We start from the raw sequence: 24,484 nt of genomic DNA, 5'->3' as shown, positions 1-24,484 counted from the left end.
GTCTTTTTGTCACCACTATTTTAATCATGAGAGCACAAATGGCAATGTTCAGTCACTAATACAGTGCTGTGTGTTGCATTTTGGTGTTGCAAATTACATGCATGCATAAACAGTAAATAAAAATAATGAGAAAAACCTTTGCATAAAGTTGCTGGCCCAGTTGGGGCAAAGTTTATGGAAAAAAATAAACAAAGCCATTTCATGAGAAGCAGCACAGTACATAGATACCACTACATGTCATTCTTACCCCACAAAAACCACAGCTGAGTTTCTTGCAAGATGGACAGCTAGCGTTGGTAAATAGACAGCAGTATGATGGAGGGAGGAGCTCAATGGGTGCAGTAGGTATCTAGATGTGGGCCAAGAAATGAGTCCATGACTTTCAGGTTTGCCTCTCAACAGCAATTGAGGGGTGACGCAGGCAACAGCGGAGACAAGAGCACTGGCACGGAGCAGAACAAGCTTCTCACCCGACAATTGGAACAGGAAGCAAGGAAGGAAAGGCTCTTTCACCCGGAGGAAGACTGGCAAACTCTTTGGGATTGTGACAAGACAGCCTCACAGTAGCTCCAGAGACCAGCCATTGTAAGAGCATCAAACACACACACATGCATAAAGCAGGCAGGACAGAGAGAAATGCTGGGAGACACAGAGGGACAGAAACCTCTTTAGTTCAGAGTGTTTCTTGGTTGATTAAAGAACTGAACCAACACCAACAGGTTTCTTTTTAAAATTGGGATTTTCTTTTGTTTCACCTTCTTCCTGCTGGTGCAAAAGAGGAAATGAGTTCATTCACTTCTTCCTTTTTTTTGGCAATAGTGTAATTTTGTATCGCTTTAGTCATTGTTTCCCACATGCCCCACAGTCACAGACGAAAGGGACACAATACGGAGGTAAGACTCAATTATTGTCTTTTTCTGGATAAAATACTGGGCACAAACGATATCATTTGTCTAACAATGTTTGTAACAGAGCTAATTTACATCAGTATGCACAGTAAAACAGACAAAAGTCTGAGAGTACTGTATGTTTTAGTTGCCATTGCACCTGCTCATGGGCTCAGTGTAATTCTAAGTTGTTAAGGTTTTCATTTTAAGACAACACAGCAGACATATGTACTGTCAGACAGGAGGAGAATTCATCATGAACAAATCCAGCAGGTAGTTGAATTCTGACAGTTGAACTAAAGTGACAGTCTTACCACTGTGAACTGGCTTTGAAGAAGGTAAATTCTGAAATGACTTTTGGTCTACATGTTGTGAAATGAGGCATCCACAGCATATTAAGTTTGTATATTTTAATTGTTTAATTATATGCTCCTCAACATTACATAAAATTGAATTGACTGAAAGATTCATGATCATTCAGACTTAATTGTTACCTCCACCATGGAGGTAATGCTTCCATTTGCGTTTGTTTTTTGTAACCAGGATTACGCAAAAACTATGGAATGGATTACAATAAAACTTCATGGACATGTGTGATGTGGGTCAGGGAAGAACCCAATCAATGTTGGTACTGATCTGGATTAGGGGTGGATTCAAGATTTGTTTTACTTTCATTAACCTTGCAAGATTGCAGTTTTCAAAGATTCTGTTGATTGAAAACACATTGATGACTTGGCTACAATCTTTTTGAGGAATTTCTGGGCGATCCAGACAATGTTTACAGCAGACACAGGGTCCCAATCTATAAAAATCTGTTGCAGTATGTTGTAAGAATAACATAAGTGCTTCTTCTTTTCATAATTAATTTTTTTAGAATTATTTATCTCTCTAATCTCCTCTGTCTGTCTTATCCTTCAAAGGTGCCTAATAGGATCGCAAGATGAACAACACCCTGTCAAACACCTCCATCAAGTGTGTCCGAGACACCAGCATCACAGCTGTGGTTTTCCCCTGTTTGTACAGCATCCTCTTCGTAGTTGCTCTGATACTGAATTCCCTGGCTGCATGGATCTTCTTCAGCATCCCCAGCACCTCAACATTTGTGGTCTTTCTAAAAAATGTGGTAAGACATGAAGGCTTTAGAAATGTGGCTGTTGTTCTAGAGTGAGAAAAAAAAAAAAAAAAAAACGTGTGATCTTTTACCAACAGGTGGTGGCCGACTTGCTGATGACTTTGACCATCCCAATAAGAGTCTTGAGTGACGCGGGTGTGGGCTTCTGGTATCTGCGTGCCTTCCACTGCCGATACTCTGCGGTTCTCTTCTACATCACCATGTACATCAGCATCCTCCTGCTGGGCCTGATCAGCCTGGACCGCTACCTGAAAATAGTCCGGCCCTTTGGGAAATGTGCTCTGCGGCGTGTCCGAGTTGGTCAGGTGCTGAGTGCGGCTGTCTGGGTGGTGATGTTATCTTTAGCGCTGCCCAACGTTATTCTCAGTGACCAACCACCACGGATCTCTGACGGCAAACTGAAGTGCACATCCATGAAGAGCAAAGCAGGGTTGATGTGGCATGAAGGATTCAACTACTTCTGTCAGGTAATTGCAAGGAGCTGATCTTTTTTTTTTTTTCACTGTTTCCAGACCAGGCAAAGTTATGCTATAAAGTAATACCTACGTTTTTAATGTGCGTACAGTACATGAGAGTTGTGTGCATTTTCTCATCTAACTCTCATCCAGAAAGTGAATAAGCATATTATGAAAATGTTTAACTATTGCTTCAGTATATTTGCAGTAACGTTCTCAAATTTACAGTTTGTTATCTACCACTAAACGATTAAAATGTTCATACTACAACTGACCTTTGAATTGCTCAAGCACAAGAGATGAAAATTAGCTTTGAGAAAAAGCATGAGAGTCTCTGCCTTGCCTAATGTTTTTTTTATGTATATTTGCAGGTGGTTTTTTGGGGGACTCTGGCCTTGATGGTGTTTTGCTACACATTCATCAGCAAGAAGGTTTATGAGTCATACAAAGCCTCAAAGAGCAAATGTCAGGCAGCCAGTCGCAGAACCAAAGCAAAGGTCTTTGTGGTGGTGGCTGTGTTTTTCATCTGCTTCGCCCCCTTCCACTTCGCCCGCATTCCCTACACTCTGACCCAAACCCGCGACATTGTGAGTCTCTGTCATGCAAAGAACGCACTCTACATTGCCAAGGAAACCACCCTGTGGTTATCAGCCACAAATGTATGTCTGGATCCACTTATTTATGTGTTCCTGTGCAAGGTGTTTAGGAAAAGACTGACCACTGCGCTCTGTCGTAACTCGTTCAACCAAGGTGCTACGGAATCTCCAACAGCAACATCAACTCAGCTGGAAATGTCACATCTGGCCAACAATAATAAAGTGGCACTTAATGGGATGCCACAGTAAAACAATGGACAGTGGACAATGGAACACAACTGTAATGGTCAAGGCAACATCACACAGACACATGTATTACTATACTTGTAAATAACAATTTATCTTGAACAAAATCTAAAATTAATGGAAGGTGACAGAAATCTGTTGAAAAAACCCTGTGTTACGTCAGGCAGTTGATGATGTTTCATTTCAAAAATGACTGTTTTTAATAGTGTGCTAGCCAAGCATTTCTGCCACTTGTTTGCAAAGTCATTTCCTTAGTTGTGCTTATTGTCATTTTCTACTTCCTTCTCCCTAATCTTGCTCAAACTGCACTTTCCCACAGCTCTTTGGCCAAAGGGTGAACATGTTGACAGCTCATATTCTCCAGTAATTATACAGCAAGAAAAGTGTGACCAGGGACTGAATGATAACAAGATGAGCAGAAAAGACTGCAATAGATGTATGCTTACAGCTGTGGGCTTACCTTGCCTTACCTGCAATACATACATATATAACAACAGAAATAATAATAAAAAAATTGTTTCCATTTTACAATTTCATGTCTTAATATTGAAAATCTCAATATTGGTAATAACAGAGTAACAGGTCAAAGCAAAGAGTGGGCCACAAAAAATATAGCCCCAATTACAATATTTAAACCGATGGTGAAATGTTATTTTGTTTGGCAGAAAAATGATTGTATGCTGATTTCTGCAAACGGCCATACAAAAAACACCCCCACAAAAAAATAAGTAGTACATTGTTAAAGCATTTGACAATATTTCTGTAGTGTCTGATAAATTCCTGAATTAAATAAGACAAGACATAATATATAGAAATTTTTCCAACACGGCAACACCTGAAGATGGGTTTCAGGCCATTCACAAATTGGTTCTGCAGGATTAATGTCACCTCCCACCAGATTTACAATCATGTCTGCATGTGGCTCTGATTAATGTAATAATGAAATACAATCTTCCTCCAACCCACCCACTGTCAGATACAACAGAGGCTGATGTTTGGGCAGGAAATTAATGAGCTACAGAGCAGTTGGAGCAGGGACTGCAGCCAGGGGAGGGACCGTCCGTCACCCTCAGATTAAATCCCCGGACAGATGACCCTGCAGTATTGAATTATGAGAAATTCTAAATGACATTTATGAAAATTAAATATACCGAGGAGATAGCGTTGCTTAGCAGTATGCATGGACACAGGTTGGGGACACAGCAGAGGCAGATTAATAGGGTACAGGTAGAAGGTAGGGGCTGACAGTTTCACGTTGGATGCGTGTGGAGGACTTGATGAAACACAGTAGTACAGCTTACGTGTCAGAGAAGCCTGTCAAGTCTACATGTCAGTGATGCCAATCTGCAGAGGTTTATGAACTGTTTTATGCAGAGACGCCGCAGAGAGGTGGCTTTTGGGAAGCTTATTAGAGCTGTAGACTTAAGCTCTAAGTCAAAAGAGTCATATTGACAATAGTTTAAATGTTCAATCTTTCACAGAGTCAAACTAGTATAAGCATGTAGCGCTTCTATGCCTCCACCAACCAGTCACGTTGCAGCTTACATCCATATCAGTTGAGACTCACGTTATATATGCAGTCGTGACCTTAAAGGAATTCAATAAGATGTGTAAAGTTATTCTTTGAAATGTTGAAATGTAGTTGAATTTGGGGTATAAAATGCCATCACATCATTTTATCCTATAAGATAACGGTGCAAAATATTCTTATTATTAATATAAGCATATCAGTTACCGGGTTACAGCCCAAACCATGTTTTGTGAGGTCACAGGAACTTTGACAATTCAATACAATTTAGATAAAATGAACTAGTGAAAACATCATGACGATTATTCTACATTCAATTTCTGCCAATAGATCCCTTTCCCCTAAATCTTACACACTGGACCTTTAATGAACTTAAATCTCCCATTCTGTCAGCGTCGCCTGAACGCAGCACAGCACCACGTGACACGTCTGGCGGGTCACATGATCGATCCCCTTCGTCTAAACTTCTCATTTCTCCACTGCTCCCAAACAAGCGAATATGGCGGACTTCGAGGAGCGGCGGGGCCTGCTGGGAGAGGAAGGGGACGAGGGCTCTCTCTCCGGCGGACAAGCCGACGGGGGCCCCGGCAGAGCGATGCCCGCCATCTGTGACCCCGCTCACCTCCTGCACCGGGTGGTCGTCCTGGTGTTCATGTGCTTCCTGGGATTCGGTGAGAGCAGCTTTCAGCCCTGACTTCCCCTCAGCTCCCCCTTTATCGCGCAGGTTTAATTCAATAAGTCACAAATGGCTCAACGTCAAGTTCTAGACATGTTGATGTGTCATGTCATTGTGTTGCAGGAAGCTACTTCTGTTATGACAACCCTGCTGCTCTTCAAACTCAAGTCCTTCAGGTAAACCGTCCATTTCATTTACACCAGGACGTGACCACTAACATCAAGGTTCATAGTAATGCCTGGTTGACACAAAGTGACCATGTAGTTCTTTCATTTTACACGAAACACAAATCAGACAATAAACAATAGTAATATATAGGCTAGAATAATAGCGCACTATTCTTTTCTCTAGTAAAAAAGATATTGTTGTTGTTGTTGGCCATATTGCCCAGCACTAGATTAGATCATCTGTAATTATTAAAGCAGTGGTCACCAACCTTTTAAAGCACAAGATCACTTTTTAATTCAAAACGTAAGACGAGATCTACCACCCCGATGTCTTGCAAAAACCCACTTAGGAGGGTCATATTTATTATTTTAGTATGAATTCATGCATCTTCAGCTCCTGCAAATATTTTACAATAAAAAGCTTTTTAAACAAAAGAATGGATTTGGTCAACAGAAACGCTGGAGTGCTTTTCTTTTGTGTTTGTGACATAAATTCAACAGATAAACATTCAAACTCAGGTGAAAGATCATTTTTATTCTGCAGTGAAACACAAAGCTGATCTGTCTATGTCACAAACGTATTTACAACACTTCTTGAACCCGTTTCAAAGTAAAAGCACTCCAGCGTTTCACTTCTGAATCCATTCATTTGCTCTAACAGGGCTTTGATTGTTGTCGACAGACCAGAAGATGCAGGACTTCATACCGTAGAGTGCTGACATCTAGTTCAGTGCATAATCCGACTTGTATTGAAGGAAATGCAGGAGAAAAACCTGCTGCTCCGCCGCCAGTAGCAGACACACAGTGAGTGTGAACAACAGACAACCGACCCACAGCTGATCTGCCGCGCAACCGCTGACTGTGAGTGCAGAGAGTTACAGAGATCGACGGTGAAGACTGTCGAGATCGACCGGTAGATCTCGATCGACGGGTTGGCAACCACTGGATTAAAGTATCATTACGATTTGTCTCATACACGAACCACAGCAGCCGTGACACCCCACTCAACTCCAGGATTTCAGTCCATAAACTGTAACTTGAGTTTCACATCTACATTCGCTGGTAAAAACAGCTGAAGTCATCACTGAGACTCTGACATGTTTCCTCCCTGACTGTGCCAGGATCTGAAGCTCAACACTGCAGAGTTCATGCAGCTCTACGCCTGGTACTCCTGGCCCAACGTGGTCCTCTGCTTCTTCGGGGGCTTCCTGCTCGACAGGGTCTTTGGCATCAGGTACACACAGGTGTTGCATCTGTTTTGAGTTCAGGAGGTATAACCACCATAGGTGAAAGTGAAACGAGGAAGTATTTTTTATGTTTCTCACCTTGGTCAGTTTCATCTTTGTTTTTTGTCTTTTTTTACAGGCTGGGAACTGTCATCTTTTCCGTCTTTGTCTGTGTTGGACAAGTATGTTTACTCTTGAGATCTAGAGAGAAAATATAATAACCAATATTTATTCATTTAAAACCATCTATTTGTGTAGGGATGAAAAAATACATACATTTGATGACAATTAATTGTTTTCTTTTCCCACTTCTACAAAGATAATATTTGCTGCTGGAGCTTTGCTGAACCGTTTCTGGTTGATGGAATTTGGACGTTTTGTATTTGGGTAAAAAAATAAATATGTTTTTTCTGGTCTTGCCACACAATCTCCCAAAACTCCTTAGTTAACCTGACCCTGCACTGACTGTTTAAATCTGAGCGCAGTGTGTTTCCACTCTTGCTTCCACAGACTTTCAACACTGTAAGTCTGAGGCTCATGTTGCACTTGTGCTCTCACATAACTGACACGCTCTCCCTCCCTTGTTTCTTTTGCCTGGTAGTATCGGAGGAGAGTCCTTGGCTGTGGCCCAGAACACATATGCAGTCAACTGGTTCAAAGGAAAGGAGCTTAACCTGGTGTTCGGCCTTCAGCTGAGCATGGCCCGACTGGTAAGGACGCTGCCAGTGGAACGTGCTGACAAAAATAGTTAATGCTTTTTCTAGACTGTAACCATGGTGAATTAACCTGCTCTACAACATGCAGTACATGTTATTGATAAAGTCAATTTAAGTCCATTGACTTCACTCTCCACTCGTCTTAAGGGCAGCACAGTGAACATGAACATTATGGGCTGGGTGTACAGCAAAGTCGCAGACCTTGTTGGATCTCCTGGATACACTGCACTGGGCGTTTCACTCATGATAGGTAAATATTAGTATGCTTGAACTGGGAGTGTTGAACATTGAGACTCAGCTTTTGCTCCATCTGTGCTGAAGATATTAGATCCTTTCTGTTAATAATAATCTCAGATTATGCAACCAACAGAGGCAGAGAGAATGAAGAAGTAAATGCTCCAAATGAGTCACAGGGTTAGGGGAAGTCAGTAATTTTCTATGTTTGCTTCTGAGCTCAGCTAAAAGTGCTTCCACCGTGTAGTCATGGGTTTTCCTTTAAAATCTCTCTCCACTTCTACCGTTAATTTAAATGTAATCTAGTTATCCAGTTTGAATTCTGGATATCCTTTTCACCAAGATATGACTGAAACCTAAATTTGTATTTATGTCTTTTATATATTTATTTTTCTTTGTCCTTAGCTGCTGTAACCTGCCTGTTTTCACTGACCTGTGCCTTGGTGTTGGGGCTCCTCGATAAAAGAGCAGAGAGGATACTCAACAAGGAACAAGGCAAAACAGGTAACGTGCTCTTTGATTGTCCACCTAACCCTTACCCATTTTTTTTACCTTGTCTTTAACCTTTTTAAAACCTAGAATGTCTTTGTGAGACAAGCCACTGTTTTCAGTTTACAGTTGTTGAAGTCAAATAATAGTCTCAAGCTAATCCGTCTGTCTTGAACATCAGGTGAGGTGATCCAGCTGACAGATGTGAAAGATTTCCCCCTCCCCCTGTGGCTCATCTTCATCATTTGTGTTGGCTACTACGTCGCTATTTTCCCCTTTATTGGTCTTGGACAGTGAGTACTGTATTAGTGCCGTCTCTCTCTAACACAGACTGTAGTCTTAGACAGGTCTAATCACAGTGCAAATCACATCTAATCAGTTGAATTTTCCAGAGCTGAACTCTGATCAAGGTGTGGTTCATTCAAAAGTCAAGTGTCTGAACAATTATGTCGACATATTTCAGTTTAAACTTTGTAATGCTTTTGAAAATGCATTCTAAGTTATGGTTTAACCTTTTCATTCTGTTGAGGAGAGATTAAGGAAGGATCAATTTTATTGTGTCCTTAATGCATCTGTAGTGAGAGCTGTCCACTTGTAATTGGACCACTTGGGATGGATGTACTTATGAGGACTAAACAGTCAAAAAGATAAAACTGACAAATCATTGGATCTATGGTTGTGTCCATTGACACTAATTACCAACAGGATTTACTTATTTATTCCAAACAGAATTTTAATCTATCAGATTAAAGTAAGAGATACTATGCTACTATTATATATATGCTTAATTAAATTCAGCAACTAAAAATTTGCTTTTGTGCCTGTATATTTTGCCGATGTATATATTCACAATGCCACATCCATGTGGACATTCAAAAAACGACTTTTGTAATACTGCACATTACATGACCTAATGCAATCTGTCTTTGTCCCCTAAAGTATCCTTGTCCCTTAATTATGTAAAGTGCCCTTGGGTCCCTTGAAAGGCGCTATAACAATTACATCATGATTATCAGCTCCTAAACAAGATGGTATTGTTTTTAGATTGTGTGAAATTAATTAAATAGGGCACCTCAGTTTGATTAGTACAATGCCTGAGGAAATATTTAACAGTTCACCTCTCAATGTTGCGTTGTCATCAGCCCACAGAGGGAGAGAGAGAGGGAGTCCGACATGAAAAGAGGTTTGACAAATGGGTTTACAGTGAAAGGAACAAATTGAAATTTTCACAGGCTGTATTTCCTCTACTGAAAGGCACACTCAAATCACTTAGCAACTGACATGTTGTTCTTCCACAGAGGGTCAGTGCTTACAGAGCAAATAGTTGTTATGCAAATGTGGCAGAAAACTTTGTATGTGAGAGACAGAGCGAGAGAGAGAGAGAGAGAGAGAGCGCGAGAGCTAGCGGTGCACTCGTTTGAGTTCTGGTCCCTTTGTGGTCACATCAACATAAAGGCTAAACATCCCACTGCACTGTTTGCCCACCATCTTATTTTCTTTGTTTACAGGGTGTTCTTCATTGAAAAATTCAACTTCTCCCCAGCTGAAGCCAGAGCTGTCAACAGGTAAATCAGATCAGGTTTAATAGGCCCATGAGACCTTAAGGCACTAACACTATTATAGTCTGCTCTTGCTGACGTATTCTGAATTTCCTCTATGGGGTACATTTTGATTATACCAGTGGAGCAAATTACATTTCCAGTTCCATATAAGAATTTGAGAGCTGAGAAATTTTCAATCGCCTGAATCTGGGAACAAAATAAAATAAATGGCTCTGCATCATGTTTGTAAAGACAGAGGGGTTGTTTCCAGGTTACTCTCATTAAACTCAAACTTACAGAATCACACGCAGGTGGTTATTGAGTACAAAGATCAATAGTCAGTATGAGTTCAGTCTCTCATGTAGCTGTGTATATACATCTTCGGTATCAGTGCAGTGAATGTATTGTTCATTTCTCCTTTCATTTCCTTTCATTTCCTTTCTTTGTCTTTCTCAGTATTGTGTACATCATCTCAGCCCCTGCATCTCCAATTCTGGGCTTCATGGTTGATAGGACGGGGAAGAATGTGATTTGGGTAATAACTGCCGTGGTCGCCACACTCGCCGCTCACATGATGCTGGCCTTCACCTTCTGGAACCCATGGATCGCCATGGTAATGCCCCTGGAATTGAAACATTTATTTTGTATATTCATGTAATGGTTTAATGAATTAAAGGAATTCATTGTTAGCAAATACTCGTATGTACTGAGATTCAGGGTATGTAAGGTTTATGGTGTGCAGGGTAGATGGAGGAATGATGAGTCGCAGATATTGAGTCTAGTTTAAGTTCCTTGAGGATTGTTGCAGAATTTTTGGCCTTGTAGTTACAAATGCTTTGATTATTTTCTCTGAAACCTAAGTGTGACCTCCAGTCTTAGTTGGATAGTAGAAGGTTGCACATGTAGAAGTTTAAACACAGATTCATTTTTTGCTGCAAGCCCCTGAAAACTGAACAAACATTAGTGTTTCTCTTTTAATCTTCACAACTAAAAAAGCTACAAAGTTTTATCTATGATTTATTAACAGTTAAAAGCTCAGTTAATCTGCTTCATCTAAGCTCTGTGTGTGGTTTGATCAGATATTTTAGCTTAAGCTTAACCCGATTACTGCATAGAAGTATGTGTCATAACCTCTTTTTCTGATTAAACGTCAAACCAGTGACAAGAAATCTCAAATGCTGAATAACCAAATCTGTTGAAAATATAATGATAAAGAAATATATCAATAGACACCAGAAAAATTCTGTCTCTTCAAATCAGTAGCAGGACATTATCAGATATTTCTTTAGTTCCACACAGCATTTTCTCATACAATATATAAAGTTGTGTTACATCTCAGCAAGGGGACTGTGGAGAGCCATGTAAAGTAATGTGAGGGCGTGTGTGTTTGTGCTTGTGTTCCAGTCCCTGCTGGGTGTCTCCTACTCTTTACTGGCCTGTGCACTGTGGCCCATGGTGGCCTTTGTGGTGCCTGAGCATCAGCTGGGGACGGCCTACGGCTTGTATGTACCCTTGTTTGACTCACATACTACACAGTTTATTCTGCTTGTGTGGATGGTCCACAAACACTTAATATTTGTTGTTTTTGTTTATCCTCTGCCTTTCTTCCTTCGTGGACCAGCATGCAGTCGATCCAGAACCTGGGACTCGCCCTCATTGCCATGGCAGCAGGAGCCATCCTGGACACCAGAGGATACCTGGTTTTGGAAGTGTTTTTCTGCACCTGCATTTGCCGTCAGTATTTTTTCTCTTGTCTGTCTGTGAGAGAATAGTCTTCAAACTCCTGTTGGACACTTGACAGTGACCTTGTGAGTAATTCTACACATTGTTTTTCTGCCTCGCTTTCTTTCAGTTGCCCTGGTGGCAAGTGTTATGCTGTACTTTGTGGATTATCTCAGAGGTAAGAAGAGACTCTGACACGTTTTTCACTCCCCTCGATCCTTCGCCATATTCTCTCAGATTTGTCTTTATCAGCCCACCCCTGTTCTTCCCTTTCCTTTGTCACTGTTAAACACATACCCCCTCCCCTTTTTTTTGCTGCAGGAGGAGATTTGAACCAATCAGCTGCAGCCAGAGCCAAACTTCAGAAAGAGGCCACTTCAGATGCAGAGTGAGTAACTTTGACCCTTTACCTTCACCCACTGCTTTTCCACCCATTTACACAACAATTAGACAAGCATCTCAGGGACACAATGAACCACCCTATCATTTAAAGGGTGCTTGCACATATAGATATATAAATTTATTCTATTCCATACTAGTCCGAGTTCACAGTGAGAGGAAATACATGATTTCAGTTTTTTTTAAATGGCTTTCAATGTAGTAGTTGCTGTAAATGTTTTCATCAGATTATGTCTTTATGGATTTGTTCTTTGGTCCCATCATCTAAACCTCCCTCTGACCACATGACTCACGCAGCATCATGTTAGTGTGTCAACAACTCTTAGTTTTAATTGTTTACAAGGTTAGGGAGTTTTAAAAGTTTACTACGTTCAGGTTGTGTCATGTTAGCATTGATATCTTGGTTGATTTCTGTTTTTATTTAGTTTTTATCAAAAGGAAACCTGGTGGCCTAAAGATGACCCACCTTGTGTTATCAGTGCTGCTGTAAAATTGAAAAAGAGCTTGATTTTGTGACTAAAAATTGCCATGCTGCACTGATACAGCGCATTTTTATGAAAGTCAGAGAAACCAAACTTACTGTACAGCAACGTGCAGGAAATGTCTCATTTGTTTACGCTTCTAGTGGGCGCATATTATGTAGGTCACAGCTTTCACATTTATGTATAAGGGCTGGTTTCCTGCGACAGCACACTGCCTGTGGTCAGTTTATAGAGTCTGTGGAACAAATAAACAGGTCGCACTTCTGTTTCCGTCTCTCTGTTTATCTACTCCTATATATGACTGACTTATATTTTCCACTCTGTGGTGTAATTGATATTTTCCAGATGATGATGATGATGAGGGGAACACACATGGTCCTGGGCTTTGGAGCAAACAGGCTGCACTGTCCACCCCAAAGCTGTCAATCATCTGCCACGGGGGCAGGACTGAGCTACTGACTCTGCCCAGTGCTGTCATCTGTGGCTCTTCCCACCAGAACTGACTGTCTGACCCTGGCTATTACATAAGCCTGTTTTAATAGCGGGTATTATCCCGATAAGGACAATTGCAAATCCTCCTTTGGACAGGGGCTCCTCACACCTTTCTGTCTACCTCTCTTCTGACTCCTGGGTGTGTGAAACTTCAGCCTGAAGTTTGATCGAGTTAAGATGCTTGAAATGTTTTTTTAAAAACATTTTAATTTATCAGTGGAAGATGAGACTCCTGTGCGCCTAACTTTATTACATGCTAATACCACTTATAATATAGGGTTCCAATATTAATTCAATGCTTTTATATGTGTATAGGTGCAATGTTTTTTTAAAATGTTTTTATAGTTCTTTTTTCAAGTGGTTTTGAGCAGAACTCTGTTACTTGCTTTATTAACAGTAACCCAAACAAAGTTTTTCTTACTGGAGTCTGAGTTCATATTCGGTTTTAATCATATGCTTCATTGACTTTTTATGGTGGATAATCTCAAAAAGAGCATAAATCTTTCGTCTTTACATGTTTTTTTTTTCTCACTTGTTTTTATTTCTCAATTCCTTTATCTGCTCTGTTCTGGTTTTAGAAGTTCTGTCATATCAGCTGTAATGATGAGCAAGGTATGATAAAAAAAGACAAACTTTTCAGCTACTCGTGTAATAATTTGCAAAATTTCAACCGTTTTATTAATGCGATCTGATAAAGTTACAGTTCGGCGTATAACTAATGTTTCATAGAATATGTTCTGCTCATTTATCAAGCTCAGGTAATTCATTTTGTTGTAAGCACTTTCCCAAATCGTTGCTCTGAACAGTGCACCAGAGCACTCGTGCACTCTGCTGAACTATCACTCTGTCAGTGTGATAGAATGACATTTGTCTGCATGTGTCATCATCAGAGTCGCACTGTGGATGATTAACATTCACTACCTCAGTCGGGCAAATGAGTCCCAGTCAAATTCTGAACAAACAGTCAAGACAGTAGCATAGAATTAAAACGTGTTTGCACCTGAAATGAGGACTGTGCCGAAACCATCCTGATCTCTTTGCACTATGGAGTTATGATAACATTCTTTGTTTAATGGAGAAAATAAGTGTAAACTGTTGCTGATCTATGTACAAGAGGTTATATGATAAATGAAAGAAGATATATTGTACAATCAAGGATGACATTGACTTAAAATAAGTGTTTTTTGTAAAAAAAAACAAAACAAAACAAAAAAAAAAAATCCCATTTGATAAAACATCATTCATGGAAAAATTGCATTTCATTAAAGACAAATTTTGAAAGATTTCTTTGTTTTTGTACAACTTTGTCTCTGCACTACTTTATTTTTACCTCCCCATATGCTGTAATAACTTGTGTTCTCGCCCTTTAGCGGTAGCCAGTGGGTGATTAATGCTATGGGCAATATTTACTGTACATAATTGTGCTCCTGTTGGTGTTGGGTGCGGAGATGATAAAGATGGCCACATTATTATTGCTGCAGGATTAAAAGATGGCCCAGTAAACTGACAGAAAGAGAGCTTGCTAGATTTGCACCCATGTCTGCTTTTGGCCTACGCAACCGCTACCTATCCAGACTGGGAGCTCAGGTATGCCCACATTGACACACACACTACACTTAGGACACAATTCAAACACAAATCCATTTATTCTGTGATTCTGCCTCTAATCTTCTTACTGGCAATACATTTGTTTTTTTCTGAGAAGCCACAGAGTCTGCTTCTGCTGCAGCACCACAAATTAAACAGGAGTAACTCTAAAACCAAGGTCTCCTTTTCCTCTTTAGTCAAACTGTTGTTTGTCTTTTGCTTGCAGCTCCCAGATCACTGCTCTACCCATCTGTCATCACTGGCCCACAGGAGTGTTCTGAAATGATGCCCTTCATTCATCTGCCTGCTCCACCTGCGCTGTAGCTCTGTGGCTCAAGACAAGTACGCACTAAAAAAAACATGTCCTTTTTTTAATGTTGTAGCACTTACCATAAAGTTAAAAGTTGTTCTGTTATTCGGGGTATGAAGAAAGGTGTTTGTTCTTTTTCCTTTAATTATTATCTTTTTGAACCTATTTCACTCTGCAGTTGTTTTTTTTGCCGTGGAATGATGCTGTGGCTTTATGGTGCAATGGATGCTGTTTTTTAGGGTCTGTTTTAGAGACTCTTCAAACGACAGAGGGCAGTAATTCCCACAAATGCTTTAATATCCCTCCAGGCTACAGTGTCCCTGCTTTTAAATAACCACATTTAGCAATCTCAGCATTTACTGTGATGTCCTTAGGTTTGCTGTTCTTCCAGGTTTTATAGGTTACATTAAATTACTATAATAGAGTATAGTGTCCAAAAAAGGGATGCCTCACAAGTCAGTGACTTCTTTCACCTGTTGAATGTTTCCAAATACATATTTTTATGCTTAACATAATAAATGTAGTTATTAAAAACAAGTGTTGGCATTATCCTCATTATCATCACTGTCCACTACACGTGATAAAAGTCACAGTATGGACTGAGTCTTGTGATAGATGCTGTCTACCCTCCGGACCTGTTTCTGCTGCCCACATCCACTACACACACACTGGGCTGCACCCTCTTCTTCCTCCTGCACAGCCAGGCCCGCAGCTTCTGTCTGCGCCGATAGGAGCCCCAGAAGTAAAGGAGGGGGTTTGCGCAGCAGTTGAAACTCACCACCGGTTTCCAGACTTTATAGGAGATCATTACCACGTTTACCAGTTGACAGTCCGCGGGCATGTACACCCTCACGAACAGGTACACAGTGCGCGTAACGTGGTATGGCACAAAACACACCACAAACACGAGGCACACGAGCAAGACGGTGGACAGTGACTTGTTGCGCACAAGAGCCGTCGTGGTGTTGGAGATGGTGCCAGCGGCCCTGCAGTAAAGCACCTTCATCATGGAGCAGTAACATGTGACAACGAGCAGGAATGGAACGAGAAACCCCACTATGGCTAAGAACAGTCCATAGGGGAAGTACACGCCAAATTGCTTCGGGTTGGTCATTTCAAAGCACACGGTCATGTTGTTGATCACTCCCGTGTGCGCAAAGACAAGCGTGGGTAAGATCTCCGCCGTGGCCAGGACCCAAACCGCGCCAGACGTAAAGAGAGCGAGCCGCTTGGTCCTGAGGCGCACGGCGGCGATGGGGAAGCACACGCCGATGAACCGGTGCACGCTGACGCAGGCGAGGAACATCATGCTGCAGTGGAGGTTGACGAAAAAGAAGAAGCGGACCGACTTGCAGATGACGTCGCCGAAGGGCCACAGGTCCCCGCGGGCGTTGCTGATGATGAGAAGGGGCAAGGACAGCACGTAGAGGAGGTCCGCCACGGCCAGGTTGGTCATGTAGATGACCGTGCTGCTCCAGCAACGCGTCCGGCAACACACGCACCACAGCAGGGCGCCGTTTAGAGTCAGACCCAGCACGAACACCAGACTGTAAGAGGCAGGGAGAAGGATCCTCTTGTAGTAGCTGCTCACAGGACAGATGTGGAAGTCCTCCATTCAAAAGGTCAACTTGGGATACTTTTGGAGAACAAGTCCAAACCTTGGTCCCCCTGATAAATGGATACGTTCTCCTGCGCCTCACCTATTACTACAATGTGTGTGACGTGTGCTAATACCAAATGAAGGTGTTTGTTCAACTTGTGAGTCCCCCCCCCCCCCCCCCCCCCTCTTGTTCCCAGCACACACCTGTCTAATCTAAAACCATTACAGCGCCATATCTGGGCCATGAGCAAATAGATTGTCAGTGGAGCGTTTGAAAAAGCCTGACATAATAGGCTGAGATACTGTAGCATGCGATTGTGCTCTCCCCAGAGAGACATAATTAATGCTGCGATTGCCAAGTTAAATGACACCTCGCACACGCGCGCAGTCACACGCACGGCATCCCATTGGCTGCTTTCTCCCCCCCCCCCCCCCCCCCCCCTCCTCACTCTCCTCTCTCTCTCTCTCTCCTCTCTCTCTCCGGCTACTCCCGACCCGGTGCGCTCACTTCATCTCTGTCTGACCGCGGAGAGGGAGCTCGTCATGCTGAGGAACGGCGCGCACAGGTTAGTGTCACCTCCGCAGACTCATCCCAGTCACGCGTGTGCATGCATGTTCAAAGGTGCGAGGGGAGCTCCTGCATCATGCTGCTCCTCGAAATGCACCGATGAGTGATGAAATCCTGCAGAACGCCACTCTCTGCTGCAGCAAGAGGAGGAGAGAGTACAGGCTGTTCGCAGGCTCAGGAGGTTAAAGCAGATTTCATGTTTTGGAGAGTTTTTGTTTTTGTGTGTGTCTTAACTTGAGCGGTGTCCTTCCAGAAGCATGCACCAGGGAGAGGAGGCGAGGCTGCGCAGCGGGAGTCTGGCTCGGGAGAGGAAGCACCTTGCTCTACGCATTAATAACCAGGTGAGAGGCTTCCACCAGACAGCACAATAGACAAGTCCATGAGGTCATGAGTATCAACTGGTTTGTATAGATTCTTGTCTCTGGGGGGAAATACTGCGAGAAGATCACGGTACCCTCTCGGGTGCATTCTCAGCAATGATGTAATTCACTTTCTTTTTTTGGAGCAGGAAGTTGAGGCTCATACAGTGAGCGCTCTCTCAGGAGGAAACAAAATAGTTCATGAAAACATCTATTTTAATAATAACGTTATATATATAGAACCTTTCGAAACAGCTGTTACAAAGTGTTTCACAAAGAGGAAAAACAGGAACACAAAACCTCAAAGACAAGAAGTAATGTCATTTCAATCAAAAGACAGCAAATGATTTGATACAAAATCTATATTCAAAGAGCAGATGAAATAATACAGAATCATTTAAAAGTAATGACTTCTTCAGCCAAGTGTTCCCCAGTGATCTCAAGCAGACAATCAGCACCATGGACAGTGAAACATACTGTGTAAAACTAATATTACTTTAATTCTTCTCATAATTATTTTATTCGCTTTTCTTCACATTGTAACCATGAACTCTGTTTTCATCATTTACCCATTCAACATGGCACAATTTGTTGAATTCAGTTTTGTTTGGGAAATTGCTTTTTAGTGTAAATTTTTTTTGTGGTGGCAGCAGCTGAAAATGTTTCATTAATACCCCACATTGTTCCTCCTGTTGTAAATGACTTCATTTCCAGCAGGGAATGGTTAAGGCCCAGCTGAACTGTGCAGCTGACGGAGGGGCTGCGGCCCCCTCCACCTCCTCAATTTGAGACCAGAGAAGGACAATAAATAAGCTTTGAAGAGAGTGACTGTAGTAATTGACTTCGTATAGTGTAAATCAGTTTTGCTTATCTTGAACAGAAGTGTGACGTGTTTCCTTCATGTGCTCGGGTGAGCGTCAGTGCACGAGTTCACCTGGTTGAATTGAGCTTCTGAATATTTAATGCCAGTGATGTAGTGTTGCGCATTATCGGCAGCGGGGGATATTGAGCACACAAGCTCTGAAAGCACTGTTCCATCAGCGTTGGACTCTGCAATACAGTATATATTGTAATGCTGCAGCCCCCAACACACAATCACACTTAACCTGTTTTATTGCATGTTCTCCTAAACTTTCTCATTCTGACTTCAAATTTTTTCCCCCTCTGTGCCACCCGATAGCTGAATTTTATTGTCACTTTCCAGCAATGACATTTCCAAATTGATTAACTCGCCAAGCCAGAGGAGGTCTGTGTAAGTCTGGTGAGGAAAAGATGAGAAGAAGCTTTATGAAGGACTAACCAGTAATTGGTGTGTGAAATATGAGTGGAGATAGAAAATGCAGGGTATTGGTTTGGAGGCTGCTGCACTTGCTGTGTCGGTGTAAGTGATTCAGATTCATTGCCAAGGCATCATCCCCCTAAGAAACACATTAATCTATTCAACTATTACCCTGTAATCAATGGGACAGCAGAATGTTTATGGCCTCACAGAGCTTATTCAAACAGCAGGCCAAAGGAGAGGGAGGGGGTCACCTTTAATGGGATTAAGCATGAAATATACAGCACAGGTGACATTGTTGACACAGAACATGCAGCTGGAATCTTAAAATCATTCATCAATATCATGCATGAGGCCCCTTGTTGCTCCTAGGTAAATGAACATCTTCTTCTTTGTGCTTCAATGGGAGAAGAAATCCAAAATAATGTTACACTGGTGTCATTCAGCCAGGGCAACATCAGTGCACCAGCACAGATTGTGGCAGTCAGATGTAGATGCAGTGTTGTCTAATATATAGAAGGATGTGCATATGGTGGGAGTGTAGTGGTGCCAGGGACGGGTGTCATATTTCAGAAGTGCATTATCGTCTCTCCCCCAGTTAGGTAGGAGCTCTGCTGAGTGCTGTTTGGGCTAGCTCACTCAAACGCTCTGCGATTGAGTCATAATAACCTTCGCATGGGCGAGATGAGCCTGCACCCTGACAGATAGCTGTCTCTCGAGCCACCACGGCAGAAATACACAGTGCACCCTCTGTGTGTGCATGTGTGCTCTGGTTCATATCATTAAATATGTATCTTTCTTTTTAATTGATTATAATGTATGATAACTCCTACAAAATGCATACAGTGATAGATTAACACACACTAGTGCAGCCCCACATACAGTGCACACTCTCCTATGAGTTTTATAGTCATCACCATTCATTCCCTTTACCATGTCTTGGAACACTGGTTTGATCCAAATGAATGAGCCTAGTCTTTGATCACTGAGAGAAGCCGCCTTGCCGATGTTGGTCATATTGGATGTGTGTGTGTGTGTGTGTGTGTGTGTGTGTGTGTGTGTGTGTGTGTGTGTGTGTGTGTGTGTGTGTGTGTGTGTGTGTGTGTGTGTGTGCGCGAACATGCTCTCGCTCCCTTCCTCACCATATGTTAATCAGAGCAGCTCTCTACTGGTTAATAGTAGCAGGGGGACTAGTCCCAAGTGCTCCATTTTGCATTTTGATAGACCATATGATCATTTTCTCACTCTCGCACCTCCCTCATCTCTGGTTGTCACACCTCGCCCATCTCAACACCTAGGGATGTCTTCCTCTCCTTTGCCATTTAGAATAACTGTGTTCCCTTCCTGTTCCTCCTGATTGATAAGCTCCAAAGTCCATCATTGCAGATTTGCTTTCTCCAAGCTCTCTTAAGGTTCAATGTACTCTTAGCTCTTAGCTACATGTACTACATTGTAGTACTACATTGATTTTTTGTTAACTTTTTTTTGATTGTATGTCTGTATTAATTAGTGTTGCTGTGATCAATATTAAAAATTAACAGAAAATGTATTTACTATTAATACTAAATAATAATTTGGGGAATTCATTTTTATCAAACATAAAGTGTAGGAAGAGTGCACTATGGGCCTTGATGGAGGCGGAGTTCCATTTTAGTCTACGATTAGTTTGACAAAAAGGTAGTAATTAAAAATGAATGAATAACGTTTTAGTCATACCTATAAACTCTGTGTATGGCTCTAAAATAAAATGTTCTGTCTATATTTAATGAACTGCTGAATTATAGATAATAAATTAACCTCACATCTGTATGCGTGCATGATGTAAGCCTTCTTGGTGTTGCTGCTCCTCTACATAAGCCTGGTCAATTTACAGTGCTGCTCCAGCCTAGTACTGATGACTGTGTGGCCATATCATCATCTAACCAGAAGGTTGGTGATTCAATCCCAATCTTCCCCATCTGCATGCCGAGTGTCCTTGAGCAAGATACTGAACCATAGATGCCCTGCATGAATGTGTGTGTGAATGGGTAAATGGCAAAAAAAAATCAAATCAGAAAAGTGCTATATAAATGCCGACCATTTACTCTGTGAATGTGTGGATCTCTGAGCACTGTTATCTGATCAGTATGAAACTGCTCTCTCAATCAATGCAAGTTTATCATTTTGCCTCTGTCAATTTTACAAATTGACGTAATAGCATTCCAAATCATGTAATCACATGACCACATCAGTAACACCCTCCTCTCTCAGTGGGTGTTTTTTTAGTTCTCAGGGACTCAGGCCAAAGAGTAAATGTTGACTTCCATATTACTCCTTGCACGCACCGTGCATGTAAATTGATTCCCGATGTTGCGATTAACAAGCATCTCCACTGGTACATCCCTTCTCCTGATTGGACATTTCCCCGGGCTGGTCGGCAAGTGGGGCTGCAGATAAACAGCCAATAGTCTGATGCAGCCCTCTCAATGCACATACTTAATCACATCCTCTGAGATCTGACTGTGTACACATTTTTCTACCTCTTGAGACCATCTCCACTATAAACACTGACCTTTTCAGGACCAGTAGACCTCATGGGGAGCAAAGCCCAGTCCTAATGAGGCCAAATGTTTCTTCTGAGGTCCTGGTTACGGTTAGGGATCGACTGTCCACAATGAAATGATGTCAATGTAGTGTCCTAACAAGGATGACTGCATAAACCTTTGAGTGAGTGTATGAGTATGTGGCACTTAGTTTTATGAAACGGTGAGTCTGAAGGTTGAAGTTGACAGTCTCTCTCACACTGGAGGGAATAAGCTTTTATCTTTGTGTCTTTGTGTCTTTGTGTCTTTGTGTGTGTGTGTGTGTGTGTGTGTGTGTGTGTGTGTGTGTGTGTGTCGGTGTGTGTGTGTGTGTGTCGGTGTGTGTGTGTGTGTGTGTGTGTGTGTCTTTTGGCATGGACACTCAGCTACGCCTGCCATCAGTCTATGTGATAGAACAAGGTCTCTTAGAGATTAGGATTTTAATAACTCATCAATTAGGAAAGCCCACTTTCTTTTTTCTCATTTTCCTTCCTCTTTTTCTCTCATTTTTCAATGACATAAATCGTATTACTGTCCACCCTCACACCCCGCTTGCATTACACTTTATTGATTGCCCCTGTTTTTATATTGAAAATAATACAATTTAGCTGCTTACACGCACAGTAGAAGAGGTTAATGTTAACATGCCTGTTTTTATGCAATCATGTAGTCAGCCATTGATTTAGTAGATTCTCATCTAACCCATAGTAACCCTCAAGTAATGTGTTTCTCCTGTCATCCGCTGCAGTTGTATTGCTACCTTGGTAGTTCTATTGCTCTCATATAACTTTAGTGCATTTTATTCAGTCCAGAGAGCCATGACATTACACTTGGCTCTAAACACACAAAAGATAGTAGCATTAAAAGTGACCAGCACAAGATGCTGTGTGTCAAGCAGGTGCTACGATCTTTTAAAACTTAAGTGAATGGTTATATTTTCAAAATAAAACGTATACTGTGAGTTGTATTTATAGTGGTAATGCTCTTTATGATCAACAACTGATTATTATGTCATTAAAATGTATCACAACTAAAAATGTAATCATGCTTAGTGAAACCACTTGCTGGTGAATAAGAAAAGAAAGAGGGGAGTACAATCGATATCATTAGCATAACGTATCAAGCAGGATCTTAACATTCAACGACACGTCTCCACTTCTTCAGATAGGAATGAAGCCAAAACATCCCAAATTCCAACACTGCTGGTGTCGATGACGTAATTTGGAGTCAGACTCTTGATCAGTAGTAAACACAGGGATAATGTCACTGTAAGGGCCTGCATATACACTCGACCAATCACAAGTCAGGCACGCTGCATTTCAGCATATAAAAGATGTTTTTCCATAAAACATTTACTGTCATTTGTCATGGTTTCCATTTGTAGGGTATCAGGACGGAGTCCGCAGTTAATACAGCACAAAACTTGTTGATACAATTATGTTTTAAACCCTTATTTGTCTTTTTTCCTGGCATCCTGCTCACTTAATCTGTTCTGGCTTCGCTGAGCGAAACAGCGAGAACATTGAGAACTGTCAAATTAATGTAGCTTTATGGCTTAGTGTACAGTACGGCAGCCAAACACACAATAGAAGCTCATAGATTCACACACATAAACGATAAATGTGATTATGATTTTTGATAATCATTTTAGAGGGTGCAACCAAATGTCCCTGTTAGATACTGTGAACTTTTAGAGATCAAGCTCATAGTTTACAAAATGTGTCAGTGTTGATGTTTGAATTAAGGGTTTTTTAATGGACTGGAGCAGTTGGAAAATTGGGACATGAAAAGAGCCAAAATGCTCCATAAAGCTGAGGAACAAAAAATAAACTTGTTCGGCAAAGGTCAGCTTTCTCATTACAGTAATATAGTCATTACCTTTGACATCACACTGAGCTGTGAGCAGGATGTATACTTGCATTCTTGATGCAGTCACTAGAACACGGACGCACACATGAACAAATACTCACAGCATGCACCCTGCTGACTAACAGGGAGATGGGTGAATACTAGAGATGGAGTGGAGCTGCGTCGCTGCTTTGGGAGCTCATCCATCTGCTTACTTCTGTTGAGCTTGATGGCAGCGGCCCCAGAGCTGCCTCAAAGAAGGGCCTCACCCCCTGGCCTGCAGCCGCTCTCTGGCTGTTTGGCACCTGCTGAGTGCACACACATGCTGTTATCCATCAGTGATACCATACCAGTTTATTTTCCCTGCTCCTCAGTTGTTGTTGTTTATTCATGCCCTTGTTAATGCACCTTAACATGCTGTCGCTCATAGGTTAATAAACAGATAAACAAATGATAAAAAGAGCAGTTATAGCTCAGTTATGCAGCAATGCCAGACAGACAGTGAGCGTGGGCGGAGCAGTTATTCAAAATGCTGCAGATTTGTTATTGTGTGGATTGTGTGGAAAAAGAGACCATCCTGTATCTCATCAGAATTAAAAACCGTATTGTTACTATTCACCGCACAGGAAGAAGTCAGGAGGTGCCATCGCTACTGCAACCACAGCGGAGGGCCAGCGCTTCCCAAGGTGGAGAGGTAAGCCACTGCACTGTAGTGTTCACAGTGCTCCAAATATAAATACATTTATTTGTAACACATGGGATGAACACTGTGCGTTCTTTTGTTGTGTATGATGTCACAGAAGCCGTCCTTGTAGGAGTGAGGAGGAAGAGGAAAATAGCCCACATCGCCGGGAGCAACGACAGCGCCTGGAGAGCAAGGCTATTGTGTGAGTGTCACCTGTGGCTTATTTCTTAAAGCTGTGTGATGGTTTATTTTCCATGTTTAATTTCTGATTTTCAGGGATATGACTTAAAAGTGCATTTTATTTGTTGTGTGGCAGGTCATCGATTCTCTTGCGGCTTTAATTCAATCTTACCTCTGATTGGATTTTGGAGGCAGGGCAAAGTGCACTTATGAGTGCACAAACTGCCATTTAATACCATTTTACTTAAACACAGAGTAGCGGTTTTAAAGGTGTAACAAGGAAGGACAGCTCTCGCCTCAGGCTCTGACTTCTGTGAAAGTTGAGGACAGAGAAGAGAAAGCCAATGTTTACGTGTAGAGGTAACATGATTGGGGTGTGGGAAGGTGAGATGGATAGGAATAAATGTCAGGGTGGACTCACAGAAGAGGCAGAGAGGCACAGGAACGGAGAGATAGAAGAAGCAAAGAGAGAATAGAAGTGGTGAAAATGGGGATGGAGGAAGGAAGGGGGGAAAGGGT

At 41.8% G+C, this 24,484-nt stretch overlaps 3 protein-coding genes across 6 annotated transcripts; 2 read left to right on the top strand and 1 right to left on the bottom strand.

The window, feature by feature from the left end:
- The first annotated feature begins 250 nt into the window (after positions 1-250).
- LOC109630154 (P2Y purinoceptor 13-like) lies at positions 251-3,844 on the top strand. 2 transcript variants are annotated; one of them, XM_020088178.2, is made up of 4 exons: positions 251-585; positions 1,808-2,010; positions 2,097-2,486; positions 2,846-3,844. In XM_020088178.2, the coding sequence occupies exons 2-4, from the start codon at positions 1,828-1,830 to the stop codon at positions 3,317-3,319; spliced, it is 1,047 nt and encodes a 348-aa protein (XP_019943737.1). In that variant the 5' UTR covers positions 251-585; positions 1,808-1,827; the 3' UTR covers positions 3,320-3,844. The 2 variants fall into 2 exon arrangements, with proteins under 2 accessions (XP_019943737.1, XP_019943736.1); XM_020088177.2 differs by having other exon boundaries at positions 565-893.
- Positions 3,845-5,253: 1,409 nt separating this feature from the next.
- mfsd1 (major facilitator superfamily domain containing 1) lies at positions 5,254-14,940 on the top strand. Of its 3 annotated transcripts, XM_020088637.2 has the most exons (17): positions 5,254-5,515; positions 5,644-5,696; positions 6,809-6,921; positions 7,053-7,095; positions 7,233-7,300; positions 7,515-7,623; positions 7,777-7,879; positions 8,269-8,367; positions 8,534-8,645; positions 9,861-9,917; positions 10,350-10,506; positions 11,298-11,395; positions 11,515-11,627; positions 11,746-11,793; positions 11,937-12,003; positions 14,470-14,575; positions 14,802-14,940. In XM_020088637.2, exons 1-17 carry the CDS (start codon positions 5,344-5,346, stop codon positions 14,859-14,861), a joined length of 1,578 nt encoding a protein of 525 aa, XP_019944196.2. In that variant the 5' UTR covers positions 5,254-5,343; the 3' UTR covers positions 14,862-14,940. The 3 variants fall into 3 exon arrangements, with proteins under 3 accessions (XP_019944196.2, XP_019944198.1, XP_019944197.1); XM_020088639.2 differs by lacking the exon at positions 14,470-14,575 and having other exon boundaries at positions 5,256-5,515; positions 14,802-14,856; XM_020088638.2 differs by lacking the exons at positions 14,470-14,575; positions 14,802-14,940 and adding an exon at positions 12,842-14,271 and having other exon boundaries at positions 5,258-5,515.
- A 428-nt stretch (positions 14,941-15,368) lies between these two features.
- LOC109630070 (P2Y purinoceptor 3-like) lies at positions 15,369-16,592 on the bottom strand. The gene has a single exon (XM_020088081.2). The coding sequence runs from the start codon at positions 16,498-16,500 to the stop codon at positions 15,508-15,510; it is 993 nt and encodes a 330-aa protein (XP_019943640.1). The 5' UTR covers positions 16,501-16,592; the 3' UTR covers positions 15,369-15,507.
- Positions 16,593-24,484: the final 7,892 nt, after the last annotated feature.

The sequence above is a fragment of the Paralichthys olivaceus genome, chromosome 11 (assembly GCF_024713975.1).
Source record: "Paralichthys olivaceus isolate ysfri-2021 chromosome 11, ASM2471397v2, whole genome shotgun sequence".
Lineage (NCBI taxonomy): Eukaryota > Metazoa > Chordata > Actinopteri > Pleuronectiformes > Paralichthyidae > Paralichthys > Paralichthys olivaceus.
The sequence above is the reverse complement of the archived record's forward strand: the minus strand, read 5'-3'. Positions and strand labels throughout refer to the sequence as shown.